This window comes from Balaenoptera borealis (assembly GCF_965194805.1).
Source record: "Balaenoptera borealis genome assembly, chromosome: 13".
NCBI classification, from domain to species: domain Eukaryota; kingdom Metazoa; phylum Chordata; class Mammalia; order Artiodactyla; family Balaenopteridae; genus Balaenoptera; species Balaenoptera borealis.
The window spans coordinates 96,558,913-96,581,003 of NC_138870.1; the positions used below are offsets into that span (position 1 = coordinate 96,558,913).

Sequence of the window (22,091 nt, forward strand, 5' to 3'; positions counted from 1 at the left end):
CGCCCCTCTCCTCCCCCGGGCGTCGGCTCAGTTCCGGGGCGGCGACCCATCCTGCGGCTACACTTCGCGTTTCTCCGCAGCGCTCCCGTCCTTCTGATCAGGCTTTTTGGGCAGAGTGCCTTCGCGAACCCGGACTAGTTTCACCTGCGCTGGCCGTGTTATGTTTGTCTAGCATGCCGTTCGCCAGGTGATTTCAAAGCACCTTACTGACGCGGTCGGGCGCAAATTCTCTTGTTTAGTGGGCCCGACCGCCCTCACTTTCCAGGAGCTGTGAGGGTAAGTGCCTCGCCGGGAGTCACGTTTCAAGTGGAATAGTCCTATTTCAGTTCCTTGGTGTCGTATTTCGGCTTGCTGCTCATAGACCACTGCCCTTTTGCCTTCGGGTTCCCGTCTGGTCTCACAGTGGCGGCCATAGAGCTTTCCTCTGAGTTTTCTCAAGGCGTAAGTGCATTGTGTGTGTCAGGAAGATGAACTCAGTCCCACATGGATTGTTTTTCCTTTTTTTTTTTTTTTTTTTAACCCAAAGACATGTGGAAGGATTCAGCAAATATTCATCATCCACTTTAGTGTTGCTATCCTTTTGGATTTTTGTTCAGGAAGTTGGAAAAACAATAAAAGAAAAGATCACACTGCATTCAGTCATTTCTTTAATCCTGCTTCAACACAGCTCAACACTTAAACATCAACTGAGTAAATCTGAAAATCTACTTGGCTCTACTGAACAATTCATGAATCGGGCAGCATCCCACCTAGTAAATAGAAAGGCGCTCCTAGGAGTTGTGCAAAATGGAAAGTTTTTAATAGGCAGAAGAAGGAGTGGATTGTATTAGGGAAGGTCACATTCTCTTATAGGAAGCAAGGGGTCTTATCAGGCAGATTACCTCACTAGTGTTGTTCAGGAAATTCCAGAGTGATTGGTTTAAGATTCTACTCCTGATAGAGGTTGAAACTGCGGTTAGGTTAGGTGTTAAATCTTGGTGGGGCTCAACACAAGTGACTCCATTTTGGGCTTGTTTCTTTTTAACAACACCATTACACTAAACACAGAATTATCACTTAACACATTTGCTTGTGTGCCTACCATGTGGTTGGGAGTCCTCTGCCCTCGTCCAGACAACTTTTGAATTATCTTAAATTTTTATAATTTGTAAGCCACCTAAGGATTACAGTTATATTTGTGTATGATTCGTAATTGAGGCTTGCAAACATTGTTCTTCTAAGTGCTTTACTTACATTAACTCATTTACTGCTAACCTGTTAGGTAGGTACTTTTTTTTTTTGAGATGACAACTGAAGCACAGAGAGGTTAATTAACTTGCTTGAGGTCACATAGCTAGTAAATAGTGGACCTAGGATTTGAACCTAGGTTCTAACCTGTCTTCCGAAAGAGGATGTAAAGATGGTAAGGAATTCCCTCTCTAAAATGTGACTTCAGATTTCTCTATTCAAGAAGCACCTTCTCTGAGAATATTTTTTTTTTCTGGGTAAAGCCCTGTAATGAGAAGGGCATGTTTTTTAGCTTACCATCAGGTGTCAGCACATTCTGAACTTGAACTTTTTCTGGAAGAGCCAGTTGGTAAGATTCTAAATATCAATATTATTCTAGAGTATAATGCCATAATATTTGGCTCTTCTGCCAAATTGAGATTTTAATATTTTTTTTAATCTACCTCATAGAGGCATATGTAGGATAGTGGTGAGCAATTTCGCCAGAAAAAAAAATTGAAGAACTATTATCAAGACCTTTGGAGTTGGATGACTTCTCATCCCAGATTCCCAGCTGTGTTTGTACAGATAAAATTTGATTGGGGACTTCCCTAGTGGCCCAGTGGTTAAGACTCCACGCTCCCAATGCAGGGGGCCTGGGTTCAATCCCTGGTCGGGGAACTAGATCCCGCATGCCGCAACTAAGATCCCGCGTGCCACGCAACTAAGACCTGGTGCAGCCAAATATTTAAAAAAAAAAAAAAGATTTGATCGTAGTTGCAGACGGGAACAAGAAGTTGCCTCTTAACTCTCAAGTAGATCCCTGAAACTGAAGCCTCTTTGGAACCCTGCCTCTTGCTCACAAAATCTTGTGTTCCAAACCCCTAAATCTGGGTATGTTAGCTTCTCAAATGGCTGCTCTTTCTTTTTTTTTTTTTTAAACTTTGGGTTTATTTATTTATTTATTTTTGGCTGTGTTGGGTCTTCGTTCCTGTGCGAGGGCTTTCTCCAGTTGCGGCAAGCGGGAGCCACTCTTCATCGCCGTGCGCGGGCCTCTCACCATCGCGGCCTCTCTTGTTGCGGAGCACAGGCTCCAGACGCGCAGGCTCAGCAATTGTGGCTCACGGGCCTAGTTGCTCCGCGGCATGTGGGATCTTCCCAGACCAGGGCTCGAACCCGTGTCCCCTGCATCGGCAGGCAGATTCTCAACCACTGCGCCACCAGGGAAGCCCCCGGCTGCTCTTTCTTGCTTGCTGCCTGGGACGAGTGGCCATGGCCAGCATTATTAGAGTTTGACTAATCCCTAATTTCATAAAGCTCTTCAGTCTTTTGGAAGAGGAATTCAAGACAGTAAAACTTCTGTTGATAGTGTTTTGGGTTGGGTTTTACACAGCTGATGACACAGAAAGAATCATCCATAGGAAACTACCTTAACAGACTCTAGATCTCGGCCTTACAGTTCACAAATGTGTTGAGGTACTTTTGGCTTCTATTGAGCTGGTTGCCTCATTTTGGTCGTGTAATTGCACTCTCCGCAGAGGCAATGAATGGAGAATTCTCCCTAAGGTCAGCGTTCAGTTAATTGCCGCGCTCTGGCTGCCGTAGTATTCCAGGCATCGATCCTAGTGTTAAAATTGCCTGGAGGCTGCCAGCAGGTCGAAAATCAGCCTTCAGTGACTGCCCGGAGTCACTGAGTTGAGTGGGAGGCGCCTTGCGCAGTTTACTATCTCCGTGGGCGGTGGCCCGAGGCGCGGGACTTATCCGAAGACTGGATTGGGCCTTTCACCTGTCTATCATCGGAAGGCTCTCCGCCCCCAACTGCCTAGCAGCAGGATTGGGAAGCTGAGCACTGCCTCTGAAAACGAGGAGAGTGATGGGCGGTGAAGGTAAGCGTTGTGTGTATTTCTCTCATTGTATGGCTGCTGTGTCAGTCGTGCCCTGCTCTGCTCCCATTGGCGGGAAGGCTCCTGGCAGGTAGCGTGGAGATGGTGCTGTCCCTCCCAAGTTACGATCAAGGCGCGTGACGTCTCAGACATTTGTTGTTGGGCTTTGGATCTCATTAATTATTCATTAGGTGCTTGAAAGAGCTGCAGCGATTGGTGGCTGAGAGGCCTGGTCGATTGTTTCTTAGCTAGAGATACGTGTCATCCTCTACGCGGCTGGAGAAATTTCGCATAAATTATTCTGATGAGGTTTGGGGCGGGGTTGCGCATAGATTAGGCAAATGAGCTGAGGAGGGAGGGGAGGCCGGCTACGAATTAGCCTAAGTTATTAAAGATGGCGGCCGAGCGGAGTCGCTTCCCGATGGACTCGCCGGTCCCTGCCTCTATGTTCGCCCCCGAGCCCAGCTCTCCGGGGGCGGCCAGGGCCGCGGCGGCTGCCGCCCGGCTCCACGGCGGCTTCGACTCGGACTGCAGCGAGGACGGCGAGGCGCTCAACGGCGAACCGGAGCTGGACCTCACCAGCAAGGTAGGCCCGGGCGCCGGCGCCGGCGTCGAGGGGACCGGGCGCCGAGGGGGACCGGGCGGTGGGGCCGAGCAGTCTCCGGGGCGACGGCGGGGGCGGGAGGGGCCGAGCCCTCCCACCTGTAAGTGCGGGACGCGCGGCGGGCTCCCCGGCGAGGGGCGGCTCCGGTGGCCCGCCGCACCGCTGTCCTTCCGCGGCGGCGCCCACCCGGCCTCCCGCCGTCCGGCTCCCGCCGAGATCACAACCCCTCGGCTCCGCCACGTGGAACGCGGGCGCCGGATGCCGGCAGCTACTCGTGCAGTGGTCGTCCTCACGCGGTGCCGCCTCCCCCGAGATCGAGAGTGGCTCTCCCCGTGGACTGTCCACGGCAGCCTAGGGTCGGAGGTGGCTTGGGCAGGGCGCGCGGGAGGATCATGTAGTCCGAGGGGGGAGCAGGGAGGCAGCTGCGGCTCTTCCTGGTGTCGGGAGAGGAAACATTAAGTAGTCGCTCAGTCCGGGAGAAGGACGTCTGAAGAATGTCTACTTTACAAACCCACCCAAAACAGAAGTGAAAGATGGGCAGTGACCCATCATTTCGCCATTCTGGGAGTGGAACCTTATGTTGTTTGACTGGAATAATGAAGGACGATTTAAATCGTGTCTTCTGAGCTCTTGAGAAGGTGGGCAGGATTTAAGGGCTCATCTTCTGCTTGGCGTTGGGGGTGGGAGGAATAAAAAATTAGGTATAATTTGGGACTGGTGTTTCGAAGGTGCCTAACATTGCTAAAAGAAAGAATGCCAACTTGGGAGTCAGACAGGGCTGGGTTCCCTTTCCTGCCCTGCCAGTTAAAAAGGCTCTGTGACCTTGGGAAAGTTTCTTAACCTCTCAGTTCTCCAGCACCATCATCTTTTTAGTACAGATGCATTGTAAAAATGAGAACTGTATGTAAGAAACCTACTATACTGCCGGTTACATACTATTCAGTAAATGTTTGAAGTGAACTGAATAAAGTGATAATTCCCTGTGCAGATTAAATAGCAGCTGATGCAAGATAGAACACCGATACCACCTCCTACCTGTTGTTGAATACTTACAGTAGAGAAGTTTAACGACTTTTGAAAACATTTGTGACTTTCTAGTCTGTGGTGGCAAAATTGCATGAAACTTGATCCAAACAGGAGAGAACTTTACCTTGCAGCTAACTGATCTCTCCCTCTAGTCTCTGCTGAGCACTTAGAAGCTGGTACTGCACCTTGTCACAGTGTTCCTGTCTGGTGCCTCTAATGCCATAACGAGGCTGGCCAAGTTCAGAGAGAGGATGGTCAGGGGAAATGTGTGAGGTAATGGGACACGATGCACAGGACCCAGCACCCAGGTTCAAAGTATAAGCTCTGATGAGTCAACTCAGGAAATTGTAAGAGATACACCTGACTCAAGCAGATGAGCTAGATGTCAATTCATGGCCAAGGTGCTGAAGAAACCTGAAAACAGTGGGAAATTGCAGGGCAGAGTTGCAGAGAGTAGTACCTTTATTTCCTGACCAACTTATTTAATGTTCCAGGATAGGGAAGTGTTGCTTCATCACGTAGCTGGGGAAGTCCTTCTCAGTATTTTAAAGTTGAGAAGCTATATGTAGATTAATACTGGTGATATTGAAAAGAAAAACTGATGTGAAGGGAGAGAATAGATGGGTTGAACAGATTGATTCCTGAGGAAAAGATTAGAAGCTATAAATTTATATACTTGCTACAGTTAAATGTGGGGATGGACATAAGGCTCTGAGAGCTTCCAAAAGGAGAAACAATTAGTGAACTGTGGTGGCTAGTTTCATCCAGGAAGATTTTTCTAGGATGATTGGGTGAAGAAAATTGTAATTACCACTTATTGAGCTGTGGACTGGATGCTTTACATGTTATCTTATTTGGTCTTTACAGTGGCCTTAGGATGTAGGTAGTAGTATCTCCATTTTGTAGATTAAAAAACTGAGACTCAGAGGTTAAGTTCTTTGTCCAAGGTCACACATGAGTGGTTAGAGAATGGGATCTGACATGCCTGTTGGTAAATGGCCTCCTCAGATAAGTGGTTGATATTTTAGTGTTATTGGCAGAAAGTCGCAAAATGACGGTGCTAATACCCATCTTAGGGGTAATGTGTTTTGTTGATAAAGATGAGTCTTGCAGCAGTTTTTACTGCCGATTCCTAAATAATCGAGATAGCCAAGGCAAGTTGGAACAGACTTCTTACGTTATTCTGGGAACCATTGGCCTTGGATGGAGGGCATGGCAGTATATGAGATCTCTGTGCTGTGAGTTGCAAGCTGCAGGTAGAAGGCTTGGGCATGTAGGCGTAAAGCACTACTCGTTGATTTCTACCTACAATGCCAGGTTCTCGGTCACTGTGGGTCCTGCCTCTCCCGTTAAGCAGCAGGAGGCAGGCTGCTCACACCCTCTTTTCTGTGGGTTGTGGTTCAGACATACTCATTTCAGTACTTCATATAACTCAACTCTCAAAAGGCCTTGGGCTCAAAGGCTATTTAAGGAGAGGCAGAGAGGGCATGAGAGGGCTGCACAGCTATTTTAGATCAGGGTGCTGTGGGGTTCAGTCAGGGTCTTTGGTCAGGCTCTTGATCTGCTTTGGCTGTGGTGTTCTTCTAGTAAGTGTGGTCCTAAGGCTGTTGGTTTCTCTTCTAGCTGGTTCTAGTGAGCCCTACATCAGAGCAGTATGACAGCCTACTTCGGCAAATGTGGGAGAGGATGGACGAGGGATGCGGAGAGACCATATATGTCATTGGGCAGGGATCAGGTGAGCATAGTTTTCCTTTCACTTTACTATTTTAAAAATTCACTTTCCAAGCGGTTTTACAGATGCTGCTTTTCTACCGCCAGTACTCTACATTTGCATAAGAGGAGATGAAGCACAAAGCAAGGAAACTTCTTGTCCGAGGTAATAGAGTAAGTCACAGTTAGTTCTAGAATTAAGCCTTCCTTAGGCAGCTCTAGGTCTTCCCCTCCAAGCCCAATTTACAGATCCCATTGCTACTTATTGCCTGCTTAGCAGAGGACCCCTGTGATACTTCTTGATGTCAGCAAGGAAAGGACATCCAGAATTCCTCTCTTCAGCAAGGCTGCCTTGCCCTGGACCATACTGACCATTCGGTGGGGATAGCTGTGATAACAGAGGTCCTCTTTTCTCCCTGTGAGATCCCATCAGACATCTAGGCTTGTTGCCATTCTGGAAGGGACTTGTTATTGTCCTCCAAGCCCCTTATTCCATTGTAATGGGGCCCATTGTTTTAGAGGAAGGCAGCCCCCATGACAGAATCCCAGATTATATCCTGGGCTTTTTTCCCCCTGGTCATTCCTAGTTATATCCTCAATACAAAGCCCGCTTACTCTCATCTTCATTAAGACATTATCTTTGCTGAAATGGCAGCTGGACTTGTTTAATAATTATGAATTTAGCCTGTACCAGATCTCGTCTCTGTCATCTTTACAAGAAGCCTAAGTAGGCCTCGATGCATCATTAAGGGACTAGTTCTCTTTGCTGAATGTAGGTTTTGTAAAGGCAGGTAATAATTCTTTTGTACTTTGAGTCTAAGATGGAGGAAATCTCAAAATCAGTCTTAAACTATTTGACAGATATCTATGAAGTATCTTAGAAGGTGTTGATACTGTTGCAAAGCACTTTTAGATACTTAAAATCTGGTCTCTGTCCCAAGAAGGAGAGATGGCATATACATAGTTAACCTCAGTAGAAAACAATATTTGGAAATGCTGCAAGAATGACACAAGAAAGAAGGGTTTGATCTCCAAATACTGCTCTGCTTTCCTTTGAAATGTTTCTCATATCTATCCTTTCCTTTCTGTATTTACTGCCACCTCCCCAGTTTTAGGTGTTACCACCTTAAAGAAGGCATGGTCAGAGAGATAGGCAAACCAAGAGGTTCTGTCAAGAAAGAGAGGGAGTTGGCCAGCATTGTCAAGTGTTACAGAGACAGCAGGGAGAGTCAGGTTCAGAAAAAGCCATTCCATTTGGTGACTAGGGGGATCATTGGTAGCCTTTTGAAAACTTTTGTGTCAGGTGCACATCTGGCCTGCTGTAATAGGATGAACCACTCAAAGGTCACCTCAAGCTTATAGAACTGAAGAAACCACATCTAGATCAGTTCTGACAAGTGTTGGGACTGTTCTTTGAAGACCTAGATTCTTAAAGCCCCCACTCTTTGCTTATTCTTTAATGTGGACTCTTAGTGAACTTTACCGTACCTTGGTGGCTCACAGTTCATTAACCCTCCTGTGGCACAGCATAAGAAGATGTCAGACATTCATTAGCACGTATTTTACACACCCAAGCATTATCTTTGCATCTACCAATTGGATGCTATTAGATTCATAGTGACTGCTTCCTGCTGGAATTCTGTAGGGGCAGAAAGAGATTGTAATTAGTTAAACAAGTTGCAGATCAAGCAGAAGACTAAAAGAGATGCGAGGCCCCCAGGGTCAGCTTCATCCCTGACTTTCTGTGTGTGCTTGGTGCTTGCCCTCTGTTTGACGCTTCCTTCGTCTATGAAATCGGGCAGATGGTACCACCACTGCCCCCACAACCTGAGGCAAGTTTTGTAGGGATAAATTAGACTTTAAAAAAATTCGAAGCAGGGTGGAGGAATGTGCTCTTTAAGTATACATTCTTTTTTTCTTTTTTTTTTTTTTTTTTCTTTTTTTGGCCACGCCGCGCAGCATGTAGAATCTTAGTTCCCCGACCAGAGATTGAACCCGCACCCCTTGCGTTGGAAGCACAGAGTCTTAACCACTGGACCACCAGGGAAGTCCCTAAGCATACATTCTTAAGTTAAGGTTGATATTTTAAAAGGAGGCAGTGTGACCTAGTAGTTAGCTCAGGGTCTGGAACCTGGTGGGTCTGTTTGCCTACTGGTTCTTTTCCTTGTCTTAAAATGGGGATAATAATAGAATCTAGTCCATGGTGGCGTGGTAAAGATTAACACTTGGCATATAGTAAGCATTATATAAATGTTAGCTAGTATTAATAGTTGCGGTAGTAATTTTCTAAGGGTTCCAGGTTATAGTTGATTTACCATGAGATTTCTTTCAAAAAGAACCTTGTTCATTCCTCAAATATTAAATCATGACTTTCTAAGACCCAGGTACTGCACTAAAAGTTCAGGGAGCATGGGAGGAGTGTTACATCTTCGTGGGAGGGTCAGAAAAGACTTAAAAGTCTTTCCAAAGGAGGAGGTGCCCCTTCAGTGAATTCTAAAGGATGAGTAGGAGTTTTCTAGGTGAGTGGAGGCAGTAGTGAGTGAGCAGAGAAAGCCACAGGCACAGAGGCATGGAGGCATTGGTGAGTGTGGAGTATTTGGTGGACCAGGAGTGATTCAGTAAAGTAGGAAATGTAGAATGTGAGGGTGGGAGTGTCAGGAGGGGAGACTGGACAGGTACTCAGGGCCCGGATCTGAGGGTCTTTGAATGCCATACCAGAGCGTTTAGACTTTTATCCTGAAAGTCTGGGGAGCCTTTGCAGCATGTTGAGCAGGAGAGTACATATAGGAAAGGTAAGTCAGTGGCAGGACTGAGATCTGATTAGGTTCCTGCATGGCTGAATATGTGGCCTTTAGTAATTGGACCTCTGCGGCTTTTCTCCTTGGCCTTTGTTTCCACTCCTACAGAGTGAGGAGTACAGAGCGTGCTGGAGAAGGGTAATGTGACCGGGTGCATTTCTGGAAGTCCTGGATGGATGAGGTGACACTGGTGATTGCCTGCTGGTGTGGGGTAGGATCTGAAAGCTTTGCTTCTCATTGTACCAGAAGCAGGAAAGTTTGGATAGAATTTGGGGGTCTGGCAAGAATGGCAGGGCTAGCTGGCCTTCTCTTAGGGATGCTTCCGAGTCCTTCTCTCACCCAGAATATTTCCAGAGCTCAGCTGGCCATGCACTTAGAAACTCCTTGCAGGACTTCCCTGGCGGTCCAGTGGTTAAGACTCCGTGCTTCCACTGCAGGGGGCACGGGTCCGATCCCTGGTCGGGGAACTAAGATCCCTCATGCCGCGCAGCCAAAAAAAGAAAAAGAAAAAGAAACTCCTTGGCTCAACTGCATCCTCTTTGTTCATTTGTTTTGCATTTTACAAACGTTTGAGGAGTTGGTGTAGGAAAGACACCCTTCGTGGAGCGTCCAGGAATGTTTGAGATATGGTCCTTGTCCTCGAGATGCTTGTGTATAGCAGGGGAAGACACGCATCCAGAACGCTGTTCCATGGTAAACTTCATAAGGGAGCAGGATGGGTAGGATTTGGACAAGTGGAGATGCGCTGATTGGCTTTCTAGGGCGGGAAATACGTGAGCAAAGGTACAGAGCTAGAGAAGTGCAGAGGCATGGAGGGATGGTGACGGGGCCACCTGCACTGGAACAAAGCTTAGAAGGCGAGGACGGGGGAGGGGGATGGAAGCCTCTACGGAATTGGAACTGAGCGCTGCCGGGCCTGGGGAGCCCTTCCAAGGCTTTGACTCGGAAGTGACAATGTCAGAGCTGTGCATTGTTAAGGACCCTGAGCTTGTATGTCTATGCAGGATGGGTTGGAGGAAACAGAGACTGGATTTGCTAAGACCAGCTAGGGATCTCTTGTGGCCATTCAGGTAGAATAACGGCCTGAATCAGGCTGGTGGCATTGGATTGGCAAAAAGAGGAGAGCAGGGACAAGGAAAGGGGCAGGACTGGAGTGATGAGTGTTACGCTGGGGTGACTGGAAGGATAGTGGTGTCATCAGAAATAGGTAAGGCAAGAGGAGGAACTGGTCTGGCACTAAGAGGAGCCCTTGCCGAGGAAAAGGCTCTAGGTTTGGGATCAGAAGACCCAAGCTCACACGGCCCCTCTGCTCCCTCCCAGCTCAGAGACCTCTGGGTTCTGTTTCCCCACTGTTAAATGGGAACAGTAATGCCTAACTCATGGGGTTGCAGGGAGGACTAAAATGCTTTATTAATGGTGTTAGTTTTTGTGCTGTTGTTTAAAAAGGGTGTGGATGGAGCTCTGGGAAGAGTGACTAGATATGAATGTTTTCATAGTTTTCAAAGTGACAGTTGAACCCATAGAATGAGACGGCCAAGGGGAATGTTTCAAGGATAGAGAAGAAGGCCACTGACTGACTACTGAAAAAGACTGGCATTTGGGGACAGCAGCAGGAATAGCCAGCAGAGGAGACAGAAGGAAGACCCAGAGGGCCGGGAGGTGAATCAGTAGAGTTTGGGTTATAGACAAGCAGGATGGGAATGAAGTGCTTCAGTAAACAAAGGGACAGTTGCCAGCAGTGTTGACTGTGAAGGGGTCAAGGAAAGGGCATTGGATGAGTGGGCAGAACGCCACTGATGACTTGAAAACCAGTTTTTTCCAGAGTCATCAGATCAGTGAGAAGGTGGTGAGGAAATAAAGTCAACAAGTGTCCATTACTCTGGAGATGCTTGGAGGAGATGGTAGCTCAGTAGTTAAGCTGGGGCAACAAGGGAAGAGGGGTTGGGTCTCCTTTAGTTTAGGAAAGCCTTGAGCTTGTTTGTATGGGGAAGAAGTGGAACGGGGTGAGAGACGGTGCTGCAAGGTCTTTGGAGGCAGAAAAGAGCTTGGGCACGTGAGCCCAGGGAAGGAGAGGAGCGCTCCCAGGAGACAGCTGGAGGAGAAGCTGAGGAGCTACTGCGGGAATGAAATGTGACACCACGTGGACAGTACCTGACCGGGACTGTCATACAGTAGGCATTCAGTAAATTAGTGGTTGATTGGTCCATCCTTCCTCATCCAAAGCTCAGACTCATTTTTTCCAGCTACTTGCTGGACATTTCACCTGAGCCACCTCTGTTAAAATCTGTCCCTAAACTCATTCTTAAATTCTCTCTCCATTTTCCTTTGACTCCTGTCATTATCTCTTGCCTGGATTATTAGAATTACTTCCTAACTGGGCTCCCCGTTTCTGGTCTCTCGCTTGCCAGCGCTCACTTTACGCTGCTGCTCAAGAGATCTTTCTGTCCCACAGCGATCTGATCTTGTTACTCCCCTGTGTAACCCCAAGGCTTCCCACCCTGGTACATACGTGTTTTGCTGCTGTGTGATGTTCGTCTGCCTAACTGTTTCTGCCTCTCATGTGGTCTCCCGCCACTTGACGTCCTGCTCCCCAACGCGCCGAGCTGCTTACTGGTCCCTGGACGTGCCATGATCTGCCGTGCTCCATGCTTTGCTCTGCTGCCTAGGATGTCTTTCCTCCTTTCTCCACAGGCCCATTTTTCATGTTTGGAGACGCAGCTTGGAGTCAGCACCCTGCAAAGCTGTCCTCAGCTTCCCCAGGCAATGCTAGTTGCTCATGCTTTACATTTTCTTTGTACAGTTCTGTAGTAAAGCACTCAAGCTGTATTGCAGTTAATTAATTTCCTGTCTCTCCCGCTGGGCTGTGAGCTCGCTAAGGGCACCTGTATTCCCAGTACCCAGCATGAGACTTGGCATAAAACCTAGGAGAGTCTCAGTGATTACTGTTGAATGAATTAATGAATGCCCTGCTTAATGGGGAAGCCTGTTATTTATTAACTTTACTTGTGCCCAAGTTTTTGAAGTATCTGGTAGAGAGAGCCATGTTCTTCAGTGCCCAGGGTGGGACCTTGGCTAGGGGTGGCCGACTGGCAGACTTGATGGCAGGCTGACGTCAGGGCTCTTGTCACCAGATGGGACTGAGTACGGGCTGAGTGAAGCTGACATGGAGGCCTCCTACGCCACAGTGAAGAGCATGGCAGAACAAATAGAGGCTGATGTCATCCTCCTCCGGGAACGCCAAGAAGCTGGGGGCCGTGTGCGCGATTACCTGGTCCGGAAACGAGTAGGAGACAATGACTTCCTGGAAGTCAGGTGAGGAGGCTTCAGAACCTTCAGTTCCAGGTCCCCTGAAGCATGACCTTGGGGTCTAGGGCTTCACAGAGAATGGTGATTGAGCCTTTGACACCTGGCGTGTCGGCTACACCCTTTCGCTTCCTGAGGCATGGAAAGAGTGTCCAGAGACACCATAGCTCCATTCTCTGTTTCTGCACTTCCTCATCCCTAAATATTTCCCTTTGGAAAGAGTGGGAGAGAGGCCAACCATATGTTCTGTGGCCATTTTGTGGGCTGCATTTGCTTTCCCATCAGGCCGGGAGGCTTGAAACCAGGGTAATGGAGGAGAGCATTTTGTACCTCTCTTGGCTTTAGGGCTTCTGTCTGGCAGCTTTGGGAAAGCTAGTGGAAGTTAAGGGAGAAAGTCATTGTGGTGGGAACTCAGTTCCTCTGGAATAACTTTCTACTCCCTGGATACAGCTCCAGGAGCATTCCTAATGTGCTCATCCATGAATAGAAGGAGCAGAGAGCTGGAGAGGCTCGGGCGTGAGCCTGTCCTTACGGATCTGGCTGCTGAGGTTCGCTTCACTCACTCACTAAATCTCACACAAATGTGTGCGTTTGTGTTCACACAGGGTAGCGGTAGTGGGCAATGTGGATGCCGGCAAAAGCACGCTTCTGGGGGTCCTGACCCACGGGGAGCTGGACAATGGCCGAGGCTTCGCCCGCCAGAAACTCTTCCGCCACAAACATGAGATTGAATCTGGTCGCACCAGCAGTGTGGGCAACGACATTCTGGGCTTTGACAGTGAAGGCAATGTGGTAAACAAGCCAGACAGCCATGGTGGCAGCCTGGAGTGGACAAAGATCTGTGAGAAATCCACTAAGGTGATTACTTTCATCGACTTGGCTGGCCATGAGAAGTACCTGAAGACCACTGTCTTTGGCATGACCGGCCATTTGCCTGACTTCTGCATGCTCATGGTAAGTGAGGCGCTGCTGAGGACGGGGGGCTTCAGCTGGGCTCCTGGGGTGTGGTGATATGCAAGTGTTTGAAATTGTTCTGAGACCGGGGCCTTTTGGTTTAGGGCTTTGAAATTGGATAAGAACGACAAGTTTTGCAGGGGTGCCCAGCCTTCTCAAGGAGTGTACCTTGATCTTTCTCCTAGGTTAGGCCAGGAGGAGATCCTCTAAGCAGAAACCAAGGTGCCATTTGCAGACCTCTCTTATTTTTCGGAGAGGGGTGGGGAGGGTTTCTCCTGGGGCATTTCTTATTACCTTCAGAAGTATTTCCTCCTGGAGTTGGGCTACTTTGAGATGACACCAGGCAGCACCCTCAGAGACGGGGCGGCCTGGGAAGGAAATGGAGGAGAGCGCAGACAGCCATTGAGGGGCCTGAGAGGTGGCCTCTTCTGAAGCCTGGAACCAGTGTCAACCAGTCCCACAGCTATTTGCTGAGAAGCTTCTGCATGCCTATTACTGTGCCAGGCCTGAAGACAGAGCAGTGAACAGGCTGTCCCAAGCCCCCATAGAGCTTACAGTCTAGTGGGAAGAGATTTTTCAGCAGCTCATCATGTAGGTGAACTGAAAAGGGAAGGGAGCAGAGGCTTCTGGGCTGGATCATGCTTCGAAGCTCGCATTTGGGCCCCTTTGATCTGCCTGGCCAGAGAGTAGGGGTCTGTGAGGCCCACAGCCTTGGTCACAACTTCACAGCTTTCACAGAGAGTGCAAGCGAGCGAGTTTTCCTTTGGCAAAAATCCTTCTCAAAACCCTTCCCCATTTCCCAGTTCCTCCAGCTGCCTGTATTAATAAGTGTAGTAAATGCCAACATCTGTTCAGAGCAAACTTGATCAAGTTGCCCCACAAACACAGGTTTTCAGGCAAATTCTCCCCAGACCGGAGAGTAAAGAGAGGCAGAGCATATGTGTGAACACTCTTGTCAGCTCTCTGCCTGAGGTTCTTGCGATATCAGTGTGGTTTTATCTCCCATATCTTTGAACGTTGCAAGGGGCCCTTACCGACCTTGACTGGCTAAGGAAAGCCGCTCTACAAAAAGGGGTTTCGAAGGAAGCGCCATAGGGTGTATTTGGGGCTGTTGTTGGGTTGAGATTAAGAAGGGTATAGAAATCAGTTTAACATGAGCGTTTTTCTAACTGAGCTACAGTGATCAAGGTCAATTAATGGACATATCTTCACCCCAGATGAAATGTTGTGTATTATCTGACTTCTGGGCCATGAGCTAAATACTAAAAATTTCTGTGGAAAACAATGAAATATTTCATTATTGTTCCATGGCAATCAATTTCCAGAAAGACAAAAACAAAAAAACCTTGAAAATATAGAGACAACAGAGAGAGAGAGCATTCTCTTATCCCGCTTGGGAAGAACAAAAGCAGGTCTGGGTTGGTTAGGAAAGGTGGTTGGAGGGAATGGGAAGAATTAGGAGGGAAATGGTGGAGGGGTCTCGGTGTAGGCAAAGGGAACATGCGTGGGACATCTGTGCTGGTGGGGTGGTAGCTCACCTGGGAATCGTAATGATCAGATGAGAGCATCGCTTGAAAACACTGGAATGTATATTTATTTTATTTATTTATTATTTTTGGCTGTGGTGGGTCTTAGTTGCAGCACGCGGGATCTTTTGTTGCGGCGCGCTGGCGCTTCGTTGCAGCATGCAGACTTCTCTCTAGTTGTAGTGTGCACGTTTTCTCTCTCTAGTTGTGGCACGCGGGCTCCAGAGTGCATGGGCTCTGTAGTTTGCAGCACGTGGGCTGTCTGGTTGAGGCGCACGGGCTCAGTAGTTGTGGCACGCGAGCTTAGTTACCCCGCGGCATGTGGGATCTTAGTTTCCCAACCAGGGATCGAACCTGCGTCCCCTGCCTTCGAAGGGGACTTTACCACCGGACCACCAGGGAAGTCCCTGTGGAATGTATAAAGCCCTGTATAAATATGTCATGGAGATTTTAATTTTAATTTTATTTTGTTTTAGTAAGTAATACATTCATATGGTACAAAAATTAAAAGGTACCAAAGGACTTAAAGCCTCTCTTCCGCCTGTGTTGTTTCCTCCACAGGCAACCAGTACTTCCAGTTTCTTATGTATCCTCTAGAGATATTTTGTAATCACACCAGCATATATGTGTATATTCTCTCCCTCCAATTTCAGACATTCAGAAAAGTTGAAAGAATAGTACAACGAATACCATAAACCCACCACTGAGAGTCAACAATCATTAACATTTTGCCATATTTATCTGTACATGTGATAGATGCGTATGTGGAGTTTTTCTATGTCAGTGTGTATGGTTTTTGTTTTCTTTTTGTTTGTTTTTGTTTTTTTGGTTGGTTGGTTTTTTGGCTGTATCATTTGAAGGTAGATTGTATTGTAGACATTGTGACTCTTCACCCCCAAATACTTCAGCACACAGCTCCTAAAATACTTTAGCACACAGTCTCCTACTGTTACTGCAACCAAGAAGACGAACAAGAGTTCCCTAATATCATACAATATCTAGTCTAAAAGTATTTATGTTATCTCAGATGTTCCCCCAAATGTCTTCCAGCTGCTTTTTTCAAACGGTGATCCAATCACCACTCCCTGTGGTAGCATGCTGTATACCACCTTGCTTTTTCCCATTAAAACATATCTTAGAGATTACCCCACATCAGTTAAGAGTTTTCTCTTTCTTTTGTATCGCACACTTGTGCATGTGCTCTAATTTATTTAACCAGCCTTTATGATAATATTTTAAAACATTTATTGTTACAGGAAGGAATGGTAACAGTCGTAACAGCTGCCATTGCTTTTTTTTTTTTAATAAATTTATTTATATTTATTTATTTGGCTGCACTGGGTCTTTACTGCCGCACATGGGCAGTACTCTTTGTCACGGTGCATGGGCTTCTCATTGCGGTGGCCTCTCTTGTTGCGGAGCACGAGCTCTAGGTGCGCAGGCCTCAGTAGTTGTGGCTCGCGGGCTCCAGAGCGCAGGCTCAGTAGTTGTGGCACCGGGGTCTAGCCGCTCCGCGGCATGTGGGATCTTTCTGGACCAGGGCTCGAACCCGTGTCCCCTGCATTGTCAGGCAGATTCCCAACCACTGCGCCACCAGGGAAGTCCCTGCCATTGCTTGAATACCTAATTCGTGCTAGTTGTGTGCTGGACCTTTGACATATGTTTGGTCATTTAAACCTAAGTGACCCTCTAAAGTGAATATTATTATCCCCCATTTTATAGATTGGGTAACTGGGGGCCAGGGATGTTAAACTGAATCCACTTCGATGACTTTGTTTTCCCAGACTGAGTTTGTCTTTTTTATTGTTTCGAAGTCTCCTCAGATTTTGATAGCCCACACTGTTAAATTGGAGGTTAAAGCAATCTGTGCCCAGCCCAGCTTTCATCTACAGCCATTTTGTTTCTGGCCTAAGACTTGTGCCGCCTGTGTCCTGTCCTGATGGTGGCCTCAGAGATGGGAGTTCTCTCTTACCTCAGCCTTCTTTGAGCCCCTGTGCCCACCCAGCTGCAATCTCTGTCTCCCGTGTCCTGACAGTTCTTTCTGTGTCGGGGCAGGTGGGCAGCAATGCTGGCATCGTGGGGATGACAAAGGAGCACCTGGGCTTGGCATTGGCACTCAATGTGCCTGTCTTTGTGGTGGTCACCAAGATTGACATGTGTCCTGCCAACATCCTGCAAGGTAAGTGAAGCCAACAGCCAGTAGCAGTCTCTCTGTTTGGGGCAGTCACGCACTGTGGCTCCTTGGGGATCTGCTACCCGGAATTTTCTGTTTCCTTGTATTGTGCTTAGACCTTGGCCTGAATGTCCATCAACCCAGAATCTTTTGCTTTCTCCCTGTTTGCCTCTTGGTCTGAGCACAGCTTAGAGTTATCTCCTGCTCATTGTTCCTTCTGGTTACAAATTCAGGGTCCTTGAAATCCCTAATCTGGCATCTCTTTTCAGATGGTTCCAGGCAGAAGGGGTTGGGTTTTACCATCTAAGCTGGACATACATGGAGACATTTGGGCAGAGAGTCTGATTACCTTTTACCACCAAAGGTTTCAAAACAGTGTTGCAAGACTAAGCTTTCATGCATTTCTCCCCCGTTGCTAAAGATGGTGGAAGAGAAGTGAAGACGTATCCTTTTGGAGGGCCTCCTAAGGGCTTCTACAGGTGTCTAAATGTCCTAGAGATCCTTTTGTCAGATGAACTTTTTTTCCAGGAAGCAGGGCATTCTAGGAACAACATTGTCCTTCTGGTGGACCCCCAAATCACTTGCTTATAGGATGCGGGTCTTCTAGAGACTCTGGAGAAACCTGACAGGTTTCAGACTTATAACCTTAGCGGACAGTCCCCATCTGTACTCTCCTTCTGCTCTAGCAAGCACTTACCCACCCAAAGTTTTGATGCTCCTTTTGCTTCTCCAGGCATTCTGGCATTTAACAATGTCCATCTGTTTGTCTCCTGCTTGCATCAGTAATGAGTGGACCTGTCTTGCCCTAGAAGCCTGGCCAAAGAGAAGGCTATGTTCCCCTAATTTTGTTCCATTTTACCCTTTAAGAAACCCTGAAGCTGTTACAGCGCCTGCTGAAGTCGCCCGGCTGCCGCAAGATCCCCGTGTTGGTGCAGAGCAAGGATGATGTGATCGTTACAGCCTCCAACTTCAGCTCTGAGAGGTAATGGGTACGGAGCATTCACTTCCTCCTTTTATTTATTTATGTATTTTAAAATATTTATTTATTTATTTGGCTGCGCCGGGTCTTAGTTGTGGCACGTGGCATCTTCATTGTGGCATGCGGGATCTTTTAGTGGTGGCATGCGAACTCTTCAGTTGCAGCATGTGGGATCTAGTTCCCTGACCAGGGATCGAACCTGGCCCTCCTGCATTGGGTGCATGAAGTCTTAGCCACTGGACCACCAGGGAAGTCCTGGGAGCATTCACGTCTGCACAGGCACAGAGATTGGTTGAAATAGAAGATTGTGCCCTCAGCAGTGTTGCTCGGGGGCTGTATCAGGTGACCCAGATTCTGAGGTGCTGGTCTCACTGAGGTTGGAATCCCAGCTGAGATTTGTGTCCTTATCTGTGAAATGGGAATAATATTACCTTCTTCATAGGGCTCTTGTAAGTGCTGGAAATGATGTACGTAAAGCACTTAGCACTGTGCCTGGCTGCTGTGTGATAGATACACAGCCATTTTTAGAATGGTTATTATTAATTTTTTTTTTTTTTTTTTTAATTTTTGGCTGCGTTGGGTCTTCGTTGCTGCGCGCGGGCTTTCTCTAGTTGTGGCGAGCGGGGGCTATTCTTCGTTGTGGTGCGCAGGCTTCTCATTGCGGTGGCTTCTCTCGTGGAGCAGAGGCTCTAGGCGCACGAGCTTCAGTAGTTGTGGCACATGGGCTGTAGAGCGCAGGCTCAGTAGTTGTGGAGCACGGGCTTAGTTGCTCCGCGGCATGTGGGATCTTCCCGGACCAGGGCTCAAAACCGTGTCTCCTGCGTTGGCAGGCGGATTCTTAACCGCTGCACCACCAGGGAAGTCCTATTATTAATTTTTTTACACAGTTGTTTCTCAAAAGCTCTCTAATCACAGATCAGTTTTGGCATTTACTCATTAGCGTGTCCTTTGATTCCATAATTTTTTTTTTTTTTGGCTGTGCCGCGCAGCTTGTAGGATGCTAGTTCCCTGACCAGGGATCGAACCTGGGCCCTCAGCAGTGAAAGCTCTGAGTCCTAACCACTGGACCGCCAGGGAATTCCCTGATTCCATAAATATTTATTGGATGTTTGTTCCGTGCTGGGCTTTTCACCTAGGCATTGAGGAGTCAGAGTTGACTTGGGCATAGTCCTTGTTCTCAAGGTGGTCGACTCCTTGGTCAGAGATAATCTCTTGATAATAGTAAATTTTGTTAACACTACTCCTTCTCCCAGAGTCTTGGGGCTGCTTAAGTACAGGACCCGGAGCAGCCTGACATTGTGGCCTGTGTCTCTGCCCTGACGCTGTCTTCAGTACCAACAGTTGGCCAGCAGAGGGGTACGTTTCAGTCGACCCCATTTCAATTCATTCATTTTGTTGAGTGCCTATTCTGTGCAGTCCCTATTCTAGGAGCTGTGGGAAATATATAATTCCTAATCTTGAGGAGTTTGATTAATCGTGAATAGGAGATATAGAGGCCATTCAGATGACAGACAGAAAATCAGATGTAGTCACGTGTAACAGAGACAAAAGGTTCTCCCAAGACATACAGATAGCCAATAGGCACATGCAGTGTTGCTCAACATCGTTAGTTATTAGAGAAATGCAAATCCAAAGTACATGAGGTACCACCTCACACCAGTCAGAATGGCCATCATTAAAAAGTCTACGAATAAATGCTGGAGAGGGTGTGGAGAAACAGGAGCCCTCTTACACTGTTTGTGGGAATGTAAATTGGTGCAGCCACTATGGAAAACAGTTCCTCAAAAAACTAAAAATAGGGACTTCTCTGGTGGCGCAGTGGTTAAGAATCTGCCTGCCAGTGCAGGGGACACGGGTTCGAGCCCTGGTCCTGGAAGATCCCACATGCTGCGGAGCAGCTAAGCCCGTGCACCACAACTACTGAGCCCGCGTGCCACAACTACGGAAGGCTGCACACCTAGAGCCCATGCTCCACAACAAAGAGAAGCCACCTCAATGAGAAGCCCGCGCACCGCAACAAAGAGTAGCCCCTGCTCACCGCAACTAGAGAAAGCCTGTGCACAGCAACGAAGACCCAGTGCAGCCAAAAAATTAATTTAAAAGAACAAACTAAAAATAGAGTTGCCATATGATCCAGTAATCCCACTCCCGGGCATATACCCAGACAAAACTATAATTCTAAAAGATACATGCACTCCTATATTCATAGCACTATTTACAGTAGCCAAGACATGGAAACAACCTAAATGTCCATCAACAGATGAATGGATAAATAAGATATGGTATATATATACAATGGAATATTACTCAGCCATAAAAAAGAACGAAATAATGCCATTTGCAGGAACATGGATGGACCTAGAGATTATCATACTAAGCGAAGTAAGTCAGAAAGAAAGACAAATACCATATGATATCACTTATATGTGAAATTTAAAATACAGTACAAATCAACATATCTATGAAGCATAAACAGACTCACGGACATAGAGAACAGACTGTGGTTGCTGAGGGGGAGTAGGGGAGGGAAGGAGTGGGAGTTTGGGATTAGCAGAGGCAAATTACTATATATAGGACGGATAAACAACAAGGTCCTATTGTATAGCATAGGGCACTATATTCAATATCTTGTGACAGGGCTTCCCTGGTGGCACAGTGGTTAAGAATCCACCTGCCAATGCAGGGGACACGGGTTCGAGCCCTGCTCCGGGAAGATCCCACATGCTGCGGAGCAACTAAGCCCGTGTGCCACAACTACTGAGCCTGCGCTGTAGAGCTCGTGAGCCACAACTACTGAGCCCATGTGCCACAACTACTGAGCCCATGTGCCACAACTACTGAGCCTGCACTCTAGAGCATGCTCTGCAACGAGAAGCCACCGCAATGAGAAGCCCACGCACCGCAACGAAGAGTAGCCCCCGCTCTCCGCAACTAGAGAAAGGCCACGCGCAGCAACGAAGACCCGATGCAGCCAAAAATAAATAAACTAAAAAAAAAAAAAATCCTGTGACAAACCATAATGGAAAAGAATATGAAAAAGAATATATATATGTGTATAACTGAGTCACTTTGCTGTATAGCAGAAATTAACATTGTAAATCAACTATACTTCAATAAAATTTACCAAAAAAAAAATAAGGTTCTTTGAAAACTCAGAGGGAATGGAAGAGTGCCCATCTGGGAAGGATTCCCTGGAAGAGGCGGTGCTGGAAATGGGCTCTGAAGGATGAGAGGACTTGGTAGTTGGATAAGAGGGAAGGAATTCAGGCAGGAGGATCAGAGTGAACAAGTACATGGGAACAAAAAGGTACTGAGGTCTTAGGAGAAGGGAGGGAGTGTTCTGTGGTCTGGCTGGAATATAGGAATTTGAGAGAAATAAACTGGCAGAGATGTTGGGAGGAGGGATTCCGGCTGTCTTTTCTGCAGTGGAAAGGTGGTTAAGGTTTTAAGGATGTGTGTGCTTTAGGAAGAAGAGGCAGTCGTGATCGCTCGAAATAGGGTAGTGGTACCGAGACAGAGAGGAGGGGACAGGTTTCAGAGACAAAACTAAATAGGAGGAGGAGGCCTCAGAGCAGGTCTGGACAGAAGTAGGTGGGCTGGGCAGAGGGCCTGGGAGGCCAGTGAAGGGGTGGCGCGACCCTTAGCAGCAGCAGCCGTTCCAGGAGCCCTCCTGCTGCTCATCCCCTATCAGGCGGGAGTTCGCCACCTGAGCACCTTTCTTCCTCTCTCTCCACACCCCCCCCCCCACCTTAGGATGTGCCCGATATTCCAGATCTCCAACGTTACAGGCGAGAACCTAGATCTGCTGAAGATGTTCCTCAACCTGCTGTCGCCTCGCACCAGTTACCGGGAGGAGGAGCCGGCTGAGTTTCAGATTGACGACACCTACTCTGTCCCGGTGAGTGGGTTCTGGTGGGCTGAGCAAGGTG

General features: G+C 47.6%; 1 protein-coding gene across 3 annotated transcripts in view; it reads left to right on the forward strand.

The window, feature by feature from the left end:
- Window positions 1–3,429: 3,429 nt before the first annotated feature.
- GTPBP1 (GTP binding protein 1) overlaps window positions 3,430–22,091 on the forward strand; it is a 29,008-nt gene continuing 10,346 nt past the window's right edge. For 2 of the 3 annotated variants that reach the window (XM_082352743.1, XM_082352742.1), the window contains exons 1-7: window positions 3,430–3,675; window positions 6,343–6,454; window positions 12,359–12,539; window positions 13,136–13,484; window positions 17,066–17,189; window positions 18,051–18,165; window positions 21,916–22,060. In XM_082352743.1, coding sequence (XP_082208869.1) covers window positions 3,484–3,675; window positions 6,343–6,454; window positions 12,359–12,539; window positions 13,136–13,484; window positions 17,066–17,189; window positions 18,051–18,165; window positions 21,916–22,060 — 1,218 coding nt within the window. In that variant the 5' untranslated portion in view covers window positions 3,430–3,483. Of the gene's footprint in view, window positions 3,676–6,342; window positions 6,455–6,537; window positions 6,596–12,358; window positions 12,540–13,135; window positions 13,485–17,065; window positions 17,190–18,050; window positions 18,166–21,915; window positions 22,061–22,091 lie in introns of those variants that run through there. The other variant, XM_082352744.1, reaches the window with a different exon arrangement.